Source organism: Antennarius striatus, chromosome 2, assembly GCF_040054535.1.
Source record: "Antennarius striatus isolate MH-2024 chromosome 2, ASM4005453v1, whole genome shotgun sequence".
NCBI classification, from domain to species: Eukaryota; Metazoa; Chordata; class Actinopteri; order Lophiiformes; family Antennariidae; genus Antennarius; species Antennarius striatus.
In genome coordinates this window covers 21175616-21187417 of record NC_090777.1, presented here as the reverse complement: position 1 = coordinate 21187417, position 11802 = coordinate 21175616, and the positions used below count along the sequence as shown (strand labels likewise).

The window sequence follows — 11802 nt, the reverse complement described above, 5'->3', positions numbered from 1 at the left end:
ATTGACAAGTCTTCTGGCCAGTTCATATCACAACTTAAGTGGTAATGACTTAATTCTCAACCTGCCATACATGCAACAATAATGCAGATCGAATGACTGAAACACACATTCATTAAAAAATATATACTTTATTAAAAGAAAACTGCACAGCAGTTATTTGTGTTGAAAAATAAAGTCGTCTGCATTTCATTATTCAGCAAACCTGTGAATACAAAGTGCATATTAAAAACCATTACAAAAACTGAATATGAAGTTTTAATGATTGTACCTGATTGAGCCATTGTTACTGGAGACATAGCCAGGTTTTGGACACCATGTGGAATAACCTACAAAGCAAAAACACCCAATTAGTGACAGCTAATTTTTCAAACAGTATGTTCATTTGATCATAGCATGCAATATCATGTCAAGGCCTCTGTGCACAACTAGGAGGCCAATTTTACATCAACATTGATGCAAGTCATAAGACTTGTTGGCAAATGTTTAATCATTGGGCTACGCAACTCACTACCGGCTACATGCCAAAAAACAAAAATTTAAACTATCAGTAGTTGAGAAGTCTGGTCTTACCTACAAACAGCATTTAAGCCTTTTGGTAGCAGCTGTCTGCTAGCCTCAGGCTTCTGTTCTCACTCTCCCCCTGCTTCAATGATCCTGGCGATGGTTTTGCTACTTCTCTCCCTCAGCTGGCTTCCATGGCTAGCCTCAAAGACTTTGCATGTAAGCTAGCATCCTCCAGATGATCTCGGCAGAACTCAGGGTAGTCTGTACCAAGTGACGACTCCATTGTATTTGTAAAGATCTTTTTCCTGAATCAGTATAGTAAATATATTTATGGAGTATATGGCAACTAGTGGATCGAGTCTCACGTTGCAGGGAAATTACCCCACTTTAAATAACTCAATGTGCATCGTGGCTTTCATCCCACCATAATTCAACATCTAATGGTGTTCCCTCCCTTTCCCAAATCACTCAAGAGGCTAACAAGACTTAAAAAAACTGAAAGATTGTTTATTTCAGCTTGACTTGATGCAGTTACAAATAAAAACCAGACTCAAAGAAAAAAAGCTACATAAAACCTTATTGGAATGCTTAGTTTCCAAGAAACATGGAGAAAAAAAAAACAATTTCAAATGATCACCCTCCACAATAATCTAATGTTCATCTCTTCTTGTAGCAGCTGTAATATGCCACAACTGTTTGGCTGAGCAGATTTAGGAGGTAAACCTGCAGCTGCCCTGTCACTTCGCTTGCTCTCCTCTCCTTGCTCTCCTCTGCTAAGTAATCAGTCCTGTTGAACAATATGGGACAACATTGTTAACTGTGCACTGTCTTTCATAACCTGAGATCCAGAGAATTTCTTTATAAGTATCTACACTTATCGAGTCCCTGCAACCATGAACTTCTTGTGTATGATACATAAATCCCAAAATGCCACGACGTACTTACCACATCACATTTTAAAATCGTCCTTGACGATTATATCCACTGTTAGATCCGCCACTACCGTAGCCACCTAAAATTAGGGAAAAAAATTTTCAGAAAAAATTCAAAAAGCAAGATACTGCATCTTGTATCTGCAATCTCTTACCAAAGTTCCTGCTACCACCTCCGCCAAAGCTGCTCTTCATTGGGCCAAAATTGGAGGCTTGGTGGTCGTAGTTACCCATGTTGTTGTTGTATCCACCACCGCAGTTGCCTCCTAATATCAAATCACATAAGCACACTCATAATCTGACAGCTGGAGCATAGAACAGGTTTACTCAGTTGGACTAAAATCTTACCATAGCCATTTCCATCATATCCATTTCCTCCATATCCACCGCCGCCCCCACCATGGTTGTAGCCTTGGTTATAACTGCGACTCCCACCATTATATCCACCATGACCACCTCCATATCCTACGACATATAAAATAAGTACTATACCAAACCACAACAGAAGAAAAAAAATTGACAAATTGATAGCATACCTCCATCCCCTCCATTGTAATTGAAAGGACCTCCATCACCAAATCTACCCCGGCCACCTGACAGAAGCAACCATGGTGTCATAATATGCTACAATGAGCCAAATAACTTATAGATTCAGAATACACAAAGTCTTACCCTGACTGAATCCTCTGTCATATTCACTGTGCCTTCCATTGTTGCGACCTAAATAAAATAAATCATTAGTGCTGGAGGCATGTTTGTTCCATATGAACTACAACTGCTACATTAGCCGTTTAAGGGGCAGGAGGCCTAGAGGAAGACCAAAGAGGAGGTTTATGGATGTAGTGAAGGAGGACATGAAGGTAGTTTGTGTGACAGAAAAGGATGCAGAGGACAGGGTTAGATGGAGGCAATTGATTTGCTGTGGCGACCCCTGAAGGGAAAAGCCGAAAGGAAAAGAAGCTGTTTAAGAGGGGTACATCTCATACCTATTCCTGAAACTTGCATTTCCTGCCTTGTGAGAGCCTTCCTCACCTCACAGTTGTGAGAGTTGATTGTGTGGTATTTCTGGACTGTGGGCAAAAAAGAGCTAGTAAATATTATATTAGTTTAATTAAGCATCAATTTAAAATGTTACACAAACACAAAGGATACTTACTGACAATTCTGTCAACTGAATCATGATCATCAAAAGTCACAAAGCCAAAGCCCCTCTTTTTCCCAGTATTGCGGTCTGACATGATTTCAATTGTCTCAATATTTCCAAACTTTATAAAGTAGTCACGCAGATGTGACTCTTCTGTATCTTCCTTGATTCCGCCAACAAATATTTTCTTAACCGTCACATGGGCACCTGGTCGGCTTGAGTCCTGTGATCATAGACAATAATTATAATTCAGTCCTTTCTCAAAGATATTTTTTAACATACCACAAATTCATACATACCTCCCGGGAAACTGCTCGTTTAGGCTCCACAACTCTTCCATCCACCTTATGGGGTCGTGCACTCATGGCATCATTAACCTCCTGTACTGATGAATAGGTAACAAAACCAAAGCCCCTGGATCTCTTGGTGCCCGGATCCCTCATAACCTGAAGGAGAGGTTAATTACTTAAAGAGAAAATGCACAGATTGACAGAAAGCTATAGCATGTCGTTAATTCTAAATTTTTAAAATGATTTCCACTCACCACACAGTCTGTGAGAGATCCCCATCGTTCAAAATGAGCGCGCAAGCTTTCGTCCGTTGTCTCAAAGCTTAAACCTCCAATGAACAGCTTGCGGAGCTGCTCTGGCTCACGTGGGACCTAAACAGAAAACAAATACAAGACTAATCATAATAACAAGTGGCATCAATTTTCCTTCTAAATCTGACAGGCTCCAAGTTACCTCCGCAAACAAAAGCAGCAATCACATGAGTCAAGTACAATTTGGCAACAGAAGACAAAAGCAGGATAGAGGAAGGGGCAGGAAGCCATAATATTTACGTTAGATAAACATCAACCAAGTTATGAACCCTGATCGTCATTAGGCACTGGTGCGTAAAGTAATCTGTGACAACGCAGTGCGAAGGCGTTTTTTGACAAGGCGAAACCGGAATTACATGCCCAACAGGTTTTGAGCAAAAGTCACGACGCCCAGCTGCTGCAAAATGGCGGCCCGACATCTATTTACCAGGAAAAACAACAATAATTAACGTATTGTTTTTGCATACGGAATACATGTATTACATTTTGAGCTACGCTGAATGCAGCTAATGAATAACCTACAATTGCGTGATAACACGACGCAATCTATGCAGTAGTTTATTCACGTTTTGAGACCCTACAGTGAAAACCTCTGGGACTCGCTATAAAACTGAGAGAATCCAAATAATGTATGCCTTTTAAAGTTAAATCCCACATGCCGGTTCACTCATAAATGTCATGCGTATGAGACGTTGAGAACAATAGGCCACGAGGCGCTACTGATATAAAATGGCGGATTACGACGCTTCATGGCTGCGGCAGTTGCAGCCTGCGTCGGGCGTCGAGTTACCGCAATGGGATCAAACAAACGTCTTTAACAAATCCCAGTCGATATCCCAGGGAAATTTAAATGCAACCTAAAACACATACTCACATCTTTAGACATGATGTTGCTGATGTAGCTAATGCTAAGGCCGTGGAGAGGAGCGAAGTGAACTGCGTCAGACAAGCCTTACCCAGTGTCCAATGCGTAGAATATGTAGAAAAGGGTCCGCCTCTTTCGAGCAACGATTGGTCAGTAATTCCCGCTGCTGTATGTCGTCACCAGTTACTCAATGCTTATTGAACCAGCACCAATCAATCGCCATTCACACCAATAAGACAGCTTGCAAAACTCAGTTACGTCATGAATATGAATGCGCCATGTACGTACATACATACATGATCTATAGTCAAGCGACACGTTATCCATGCAATAACAAAAACAAGGTTAACACCGTTGATTTATTGCTTGGACGGACAAAAAAAAATAGCACATGAAAAAGATGTGTTGCTAATTTTAATGTGGTGCTGACTTGTGCGTGGAGTTGTGCCTTTCTCAGTGCAATGAGATTATTTAATTCTGCTTGACTCCTCCTTTTGCAGAGGATGGAAAATGAAATATTGATAACGGGTTTTGTGTTATCATCTGTATTTATTTACATTTTCATGCAGTGTACACATCTGATTTACCAGTCATTTCAAACTGGTAATGTATTTATTTTTATCGTGACGCGCGACATATTTTAATAAACAAATCTAAAGCGATGATGGATGGAATTATGACGAGGATCCCATTCGCTGGTGTGATATATAGGTCACCTTCTGACCGAGGGGCGGGTACATTCAGTGTGCGTCTTTAACGCGCGCTTTTTACGCACCTCTTTTTTTTTTTTGTGAGCCGATAGCTATATGCTAAGGTAGCATCGGAGTTGGCCTTACAACAAATTGATACACACACTACACGAATTATCGCAGCGATTTGTTGGTCAAACCCCGCGGTTTCCACGCCCGAAGGGTAAGAAATATTCATTTAATATAATCAGGTAGTTCATACCGCTCCAGGCGTCGCTTTTATACTTGCACTTCGATAGTGTTAGCTTGTTGACGCATTAGCGTGTATGCTACATGCGTTAGCAAGCGTCTTTCTTACCTATTGATTAGCTTGTAGCGTATGAAACACTATGTCATATATCAATCATGGCGTGCAATCGTTTCCCAACAACTTTATGTTATCTAAATTGTAATGGCTGGCCGTTAAACTTTACCGATGTCGTTCGTCAGACAGCTAGCTTCTTTGATTTTGATGTGCCTGTTGCAGATTGGAGTAACAATAAGGAAATGGCCTTCATTTCAATGCATTTTATCGTTTTTATTCGTAGATTTCAGTATACCTACAGAAGCAAGAGTTATCTTCGTCTACCTGTTATTGGATACACGAGTCTCTCAAAAATAGTCCATTTCTGTTTGACGATCGCATCTCTGTTTGTGTCACACAAGGAGGTGCCATCGGCCTGCAACAGCGTTGTGTTCACCCATAAACTTTGCTATGGGCAAAAAGTCTCGCGAAGAGGAGTCATCGTCCTCTGATGAGGAAGAATATGTTGTCGAGAAGGTCCTGGACAGGAGAGTGGTGAAAGGAAGGGTCGAGTTCTTCCTGAAGTGGAAAGGATATTCGGAGTAAGTTGTGTTACCAGCTCATCTTTGAACACAATATACTGATACATCCTCGGAAAGAAAAAAAATCTTGAGTCTGTTAAGATATCGACTTAATCATGTCATCATTTTATAGATATTATAACTACACCTTAAAGGCTCATTTACTGTTAAGACAGTATAATGGAGTTATATCATATAAACTTAAGGTACTGCATATAGTTCGGAAATCTGATGGCTTTTGTTGTTTGCCATTTCTGGATAAATGAGCACAAATGGTTCTTGAAGACATTACTTATTTCCATAAGTAACAGCTATTCTATTATCTATGTTTTGAACTGTGATCCTCCTCAGAAAGTACAATACATGGGAGCCAGAGAAGAATCTGGACTGCCCGGAGCTCATTGGAGAATTCATGAAGACCTACAAGAAAAACAGTGGTGGGAGTTCCACACCTAGTAGTGGGGCCAGCAAATCAAGCACAGGCTCCTTGGGGCGTTCCAAAGACTCAAGTACCTCAAAAAAAAGAAGCTCAGATGATGATGAAGATGGTGGAAGTAAGCCAAAAAAGAAAAAGGAGGTACTTAATATATTGGTTTAGTGGATGTTTTCATTTTGAAACTTCAAGATTAATCTGATGTATATGACTGATGTAATCTGATGTATAATAATAATCTGATGAATGTGAAAGTGCCAATTGAAAGTCTGTAGTATGCATGATATAATTAGAATATGCGATATACTTCTAACACAAGTAAACGTCAAGAATTGTTATTTGTTGCCTGGCATTGAAATTAAATAATTAAATGAAATGAAAAAACCTAACCATAAATTTGACTGTTATATTTGTAGTACATGTAGACTGTTGTTATAAGTCTGCCATTTCAAGTGATTTCATTCTGTATTTATTTGAAGATCAATCTGTCTGCAAACATATGCTTGGCTGTATACACAGAAAGTTTTGAATTATACACAAAATGTTTTGACTTAAATTTGATATCTCTGTCATTTCAGGATGAGATCCTCGTTGCACGTGGTTTCGAGAGAGGACTCGAGCCGGAGAAGATCATTGGGGCAACTGATTCATGTGGAGATCTAATGTTTCTAATGAAGTGGTACGTTTATGTTAATGTAAAAAAAGTTTCATGAGGTACTTGTGTTTGACCCATTTTTGACACTGTATTTGACAATCTAGTCATTGTAAATTATTTATATATAGTTGTTTAATTTAATACCAGTTCAGTGTGCCAACAAAGCTGCTGTCTAGCTCAGTGAATTGAGTGACACACCTCTGGTTTTAATGCTTTGTTCACTCACTAGATGTAATGTAAAATTTACACAGAGAATCTTGCTGTGTGTTTCATAATCGTAGTTCTGCTTAACTGAGTTTGATTGAACAGCTTTAAAAATACATATTGAATTCATAAGACATGCATTATGACTTATGGCTTAAATTGTCAACTTGAGGCACTTAATAGTAAATCAGATTTTGTTCTACCTGTAAAAGTACTGTCAAATGTAATGTTTTGGGTTTTTTTTGTTAAGAATAGACTTTATGCAGCTATTTTAAACAGCAAGTGATTACTGTACATACAGTGAATGTGAGCTGTGTCAATGTGTGGAGGTTAACCTTGATGTGACTGTTAGATGGACAGTAATCCTTCGCCTATTAGCACTTCAAGATGCCCAGCTTCACCTCATCGCAGAACTTTTAGTAGGTAGTCATGTGATACCGTATGCGCATTCTGTTGGCTTTCAGCATCCGGAAATGTGCTGCGTTCTGATACTCAAGGAACACAGTGCACTTCTGTGTTTCAAAGAAACACTTAAAAATGCTTTAAACAATATATGAGTGTGGTAAAAGGTAATACAGATAGAAGGTGGTTTAATATCAGTATGGGGAGGGTTCATAAACGTTTAAATTAACCGCGAGTAACAAGGGATCACTGTACTTTGGTGTTGTCTGTAATGTTATGACAAAGCACAGATCAGGAACTTGGAATTTATTACTCAACAATAAATGCTTTATACACCACAAATAATGTGTAAAGTTAGAAGTAATTAACATTTTTCACATTTTTCTTGTGTTGATATTTTAGCTCTCAATATACCAGCTCTCAATATACCAGACTTCAGCAGACAAATTACCCATCGGCACGAACAGCCTAGCTTTCCATTCATATACAAACAGCAAATCACATAATAAAATTTCATGTCATTACAGATTAGCCAGTTGGCCATGTGTAGCACCTCATCACTCGTGCCTGGGCAGTCTTTCCAGGTTTTCCTTTCTCAAAATTTGGTAAACTGCATCATAGTTGTGCATATGGTATCACGTGACTGCCAACCAAAAATTCACGATGAGGTGAAGTCGCGAGCGTTGATGCGCGAGGGTGCACTGTAATGTATATAAATCTATCAGTATCCTATGCTAATGCACAAGCCCCTATTTACTGTTACCTAAAAATAGTATTACAGTGTTATATAACTATGAGATTACCTGACAAGTAGTTTGAAATGCTGTCTTACTGGTATGAAAAGATGGCTGAATGTTTTGTTGATCATAGAAATATAGTGTTTGATTAGCCTTCTTTGGAAATCTGCAAGACAGCTACGTCATATTATACAATTTGGAACTAATTCTAGGACCAATTCTTAACTCTTGCAGGAAAGACTCTGAGGAGGCTGATCTTGTGCTCGCCAAGGAGGCCAATCACAAGTGTCCGCAGATTGTTATAGCCTTCTATGAGGAACGTCTCACCTGGCATGAAGACAGTGACAAGAAAGAGAAGGATGCTGTCAGTGCGTGAGCGCAACTCCTCAGGAGGGAACCACAACACCTCCACTGCAGGGACTACCTTAAGTCGACATTTTTCATACCCAAACCTCCCCACCTTACCCTCACGCTCTTTGTGTACCATGTCCAACAATACAAAGACAACGGACACAGTTGTGTCAACTCCATCCACGCTCAATTGGAGCACAAGGAGCCGGGCTGCTGAGAAGAATTCATCAAGCAGAAGGAGAAGCTGTAGTGGACATGGTGATATGCTACTGGGGTTCGGGTTTCTGTTGTCTTGTCTTTGTATTTTCAACCTTGTTTTTAATGTCTTAACACGTGTCTTAGTGGTTTTAAGATACTGTTTTTCCAGCATTGAGTTCTGCATCCACTGTCATCTATTTAAAACTTGGAACATCATATTGTGAGAGGGGCACCCGCTGTATTAACAATGAGCTTGTCCCATGTTGGATGCACAATCCTCATTGGACTGTCACAGTGCACCTCTTGGCTTTAAGAATCCTGTAACATCCCTGAAGTTAAACCATAGTTTAACTACAGTATTTTCCACGGTGGATTATAAGGCGCGCCTTCAGTTTTCAAAAAATTAAAGGCTTTTAGGTGCGCCTTATAGTGTGGAAAATACTGTAATCATTTCCTTTTTTAAAAAAAAACTTTTTATCTCTTGTAGATTTTTTTAATGACTGTTTATCAGGATATATAACTTCTCATTTTGCAAACTAGCAGGTGAGACCGGCCAATCATGTCTATATAATAGATTGATATACTTTGTGTAAAGCTTTTATTGTTATGTCTTCTCATTTCCAAGTTTTTGTGTGGCTTGTTTTTTTATTAATGCTATTGCCAGTTGGAGAAAGGACAATAAATCAAAGTTTGCTGGATTTTTTTTTTTTTTTTGGTACTTTTTTTCTCACTGCAATGTTATATCTGGACCAGTCTCATGCTAGGTTAGACAATCTTCACTGTTTCCACATTAGAGAAAACCAGCATTCATTACCGGGTAGTGGCACCTCCCACTTCCCGGCTAAAACATGAAGATCTTTTGGACTTTGTGGCGAAACTCCATGAAAACCCTGCAGTTTAATTGTGGTTCTTGATATTAGTGAAATTTTGCTTTTCAGATTTGTTTTCTTTTTTTGTAAAACTTTTTTACATTGTAAAGTGATAAAAATCCATTCAACAATTAGAGACGTTGTTGTTTATCATTGTAATGTTAATTTCAAAATTAAACCAGTTTCTGATTGGATATCCTGGGTCTTATTCCACCGAGGATGTTTTTTTTTTTAAACTCTTATTTGTATGTTGTGTTATCTATGGGATTATTAAAGTAATTTCCATGAGACTTGGTGAGATGATGGTTCCAGAGAAAGGGGCATGATACATTGCAGGATTAGCGTTCAACATGATCTAGTTTCTTGTGGAACACAATGATCTTGATGGAAAAACAAAATAATGTGTACATCGAAACAATTACCTGGATCTAGAATGATTTAAACGGCAGGCTTTTACAGAAGCGGTAACTTTTTATTTCTTAATTGTTAGAGAGCTATTTCTTTCATTTTGAGATGGCTGACTGAATTAAAGGAAGACTATTGGGCCTTTTTGGATTTATGGGCACCAATGCCATTCTAGATATGAGAAATTATAGAACATGTTGAAAAACATGTTACAATGTCTAAGCAACACCAAAACCCCAGATTTTTCTCTAACTGGATTGTCACTTAAATTTCATGAGAGCAATCCTGTCAAGTTTCAAGGAATCTGTTTAATCCTGAGACAAGCAAAACGGAGGTGACAATATAAATGAAATAATCAGATAAGTTTAGGGTTTTGGAATGCAAAGTAATGTAATGTGGTACTGATATAAATACAGAATCACCAGAATTCAATAGTTAAATTATAGAAATGATTTTAAATTATGGCCTGAAGATTTTGGATTTTAAGAAGGCTGATTGAATTAAGTCAGTGCAGAATCTTGGGGAACGTCTGTTCACCTTCCACTTTCATTCTGATTGGTTGTATATCTGAAGGCTGTGGCCTTAAGTCCATTGAACATATTATCACATATGTCATGGTCTTTGTTTTATTTCAGATCCTTTGGTTCATAAGTGGAGTGTTTTTTTCTGTTAGAAATATGTGAAGTGCAGGAATTAAAGTGTTATAGACATCTGATTGAAATAATTTTGGATGGTTTCAGAAAAGAGTAACACCACAACTAATAGAATTATCAGGATATTTATTACCATGAAGAAAGAAAAAAACTCTTTGTCCTGAGGAATGATACACAATAAATATAAAAAGTGACAAATCTCAGTTGGCCTGGGAATTAATACCATTTTCACCCTGCTTCATTCACAGAAAACGTTTCCGGAGCATCTGCTGCTCTCAGCCAAGAGATGGCGCTGCTTAACAACACCAATGCAAAAGCCAAAGGGTGAAGTCAATTATTATTCCAGTCATTCCCAGTAAGAACTCTTAAAGCTGATTACAACAATAATTCATAAATTATGCTTATGATCAGTCATAAACCTCTATTAGATCTCTTTTGCCAGGGCACTGATTCATGTTATTTTTACTGACTGGAACATCAACTGGCTCCTGACTTTGGCTCTAAACCTCTGCTGAGCCCACCTGTATTTCTAGAAATTCACTATGTGCAGTCAAGCATGCAGTGTTAAGATTTATAAATTGTGTTTGTTTGTAGAGACACCAGATGTAATGTGTCAGGCTGAAATGTATCATAAAGTTAAAAATAGGAACATAATATGAAAACTGGAAATTACTTATCTTTGACGTTGTTCTGGTATTTTATGCCTTAATTAGTTAGAGATATAAATCCATAGAAATTAGAGTAATGAGAAAGAAATGGGAAATTATTCAACAAAGGTCCCTGACCGGCTGCAAACCAAAGACATTATGTTCATGCATGGATGGTGCCTTGAGGCCTGAGGCCACCCCACTTCCATTTGATGTAATGATGCTGCCATAAAAAATTCAGCCTGTGTAAGGGCCATGTAGCTTGACTGACACAGAATATGTAATGTTGTAATATGGAATGAAAGTTGTTTTTTTTTCTATTTGAAAATGAATCATAGACTGTGACAAGGAAGGAGTGAGCATACCAGCCAATTTCTAATAAACCCACACTTAAAATTTAAAGAAGCACATTCATTTTGTCACAGTCTGGCCCCGTGACAAAGTCTGTGAATTTGTTGTTCATTATATAAATACGTGTCAATAAAGAATAGCCATATCATTAATATATTGCAGCGAAGGTTGAGTCTAATCCGTGTTCTTCACTCACCACCCTCTTTTTCTTTCATGGTGCCTTTTAGAGGGACTGTCTCTAATATTTGTATGCCCACACACACACACCCACATATACACGCACGCACGCACACACACA

General features: G+C 38.5%; 2 protein-coding genes across 7 annotated transcripts; one reads left to right on the top strand and one right to left on the bottom strand.

The window, feature by feature from the left end:
• Positions 1-112: 112 nt before the first annotated feature.
• hnrnpa1b (heterogeneous nuclear ribonucleoprotein A1b) lies at positions 113-4181 on the bottom strand. Of its 5 annotated transcripts, XR_011034021.1 has the most exons (13): positions 4056-4181; positions 3125-3241; positions 2880-3026; positions 2593-2803; positions 2423-2506; positions 2109-2156; positions 1973-2029; positions 1785-1901; positions 1592-1702; positions 1450-1516; positions 571-809; positions 269-326; positions 113-202 (listed from the first exon to the last, which is right to left on the bottom strand). XR_011034021.1 is itself a non-coding variant. In XM_068304897.1 (11 exons), the coding sequence occupies exons 1-10, from the start codon at positions 4065-4067 to the stop codon at positions 1461-1463; spliced, it is 960 nt and encodes a 319-aa protein (XP_068160998.1). In that variant the 5' UTR covers positions 4068-4181; the 3' UTR covers positions 113-326; positions 1450-1460. The 5 variants fall into 5 exon arrangements, 2 of the variants coding, with proteins under 2 accessions (XP_068160998.1, XP_068160989.1); XR_011034020.1 differs by having other exon boundaries at positions 113-326; XR_011034019.1 differs by lacking the exon at positions 571-809.
• A 228-nt stretch (positions 4182-4409) lies between these two features.
• On the top strand, positions 4410-9642 carry cbx5 (chromobox homolog 5 (HP1 alpha homolog, Drosophila)). 2 transcript variants are annotated; one of them, XM_068304933.1, is made up of 5 exons: positions 4410-4958; positions 5323-5620; positions 5951-6176; positions 6611-6711; positions 8265-9642. In XM_068304933.1, exons 2-5 carry the CDS (start codon positions 5490-5492, stop codon positions 8404-8406), a joined length of 600 nt encoding a protein of 199 aa, XP_068161034.1. In that variant the 5' UTR covers positions 4410-4958; positions 5323-5489; the 3' UTR covers positions 8407-9642. The 2 variants fall into 2 exon arrangements, with proteins under 2 accessions (XP_068161034.1, XP_068161023.1); XM_068304922.1 differs by having other exon boundaries at positions 4420-4958; positions 5441-5620.
• The last annotated feature ends 2160 nt before the right edge of the window (positions 9643-11802 follow it).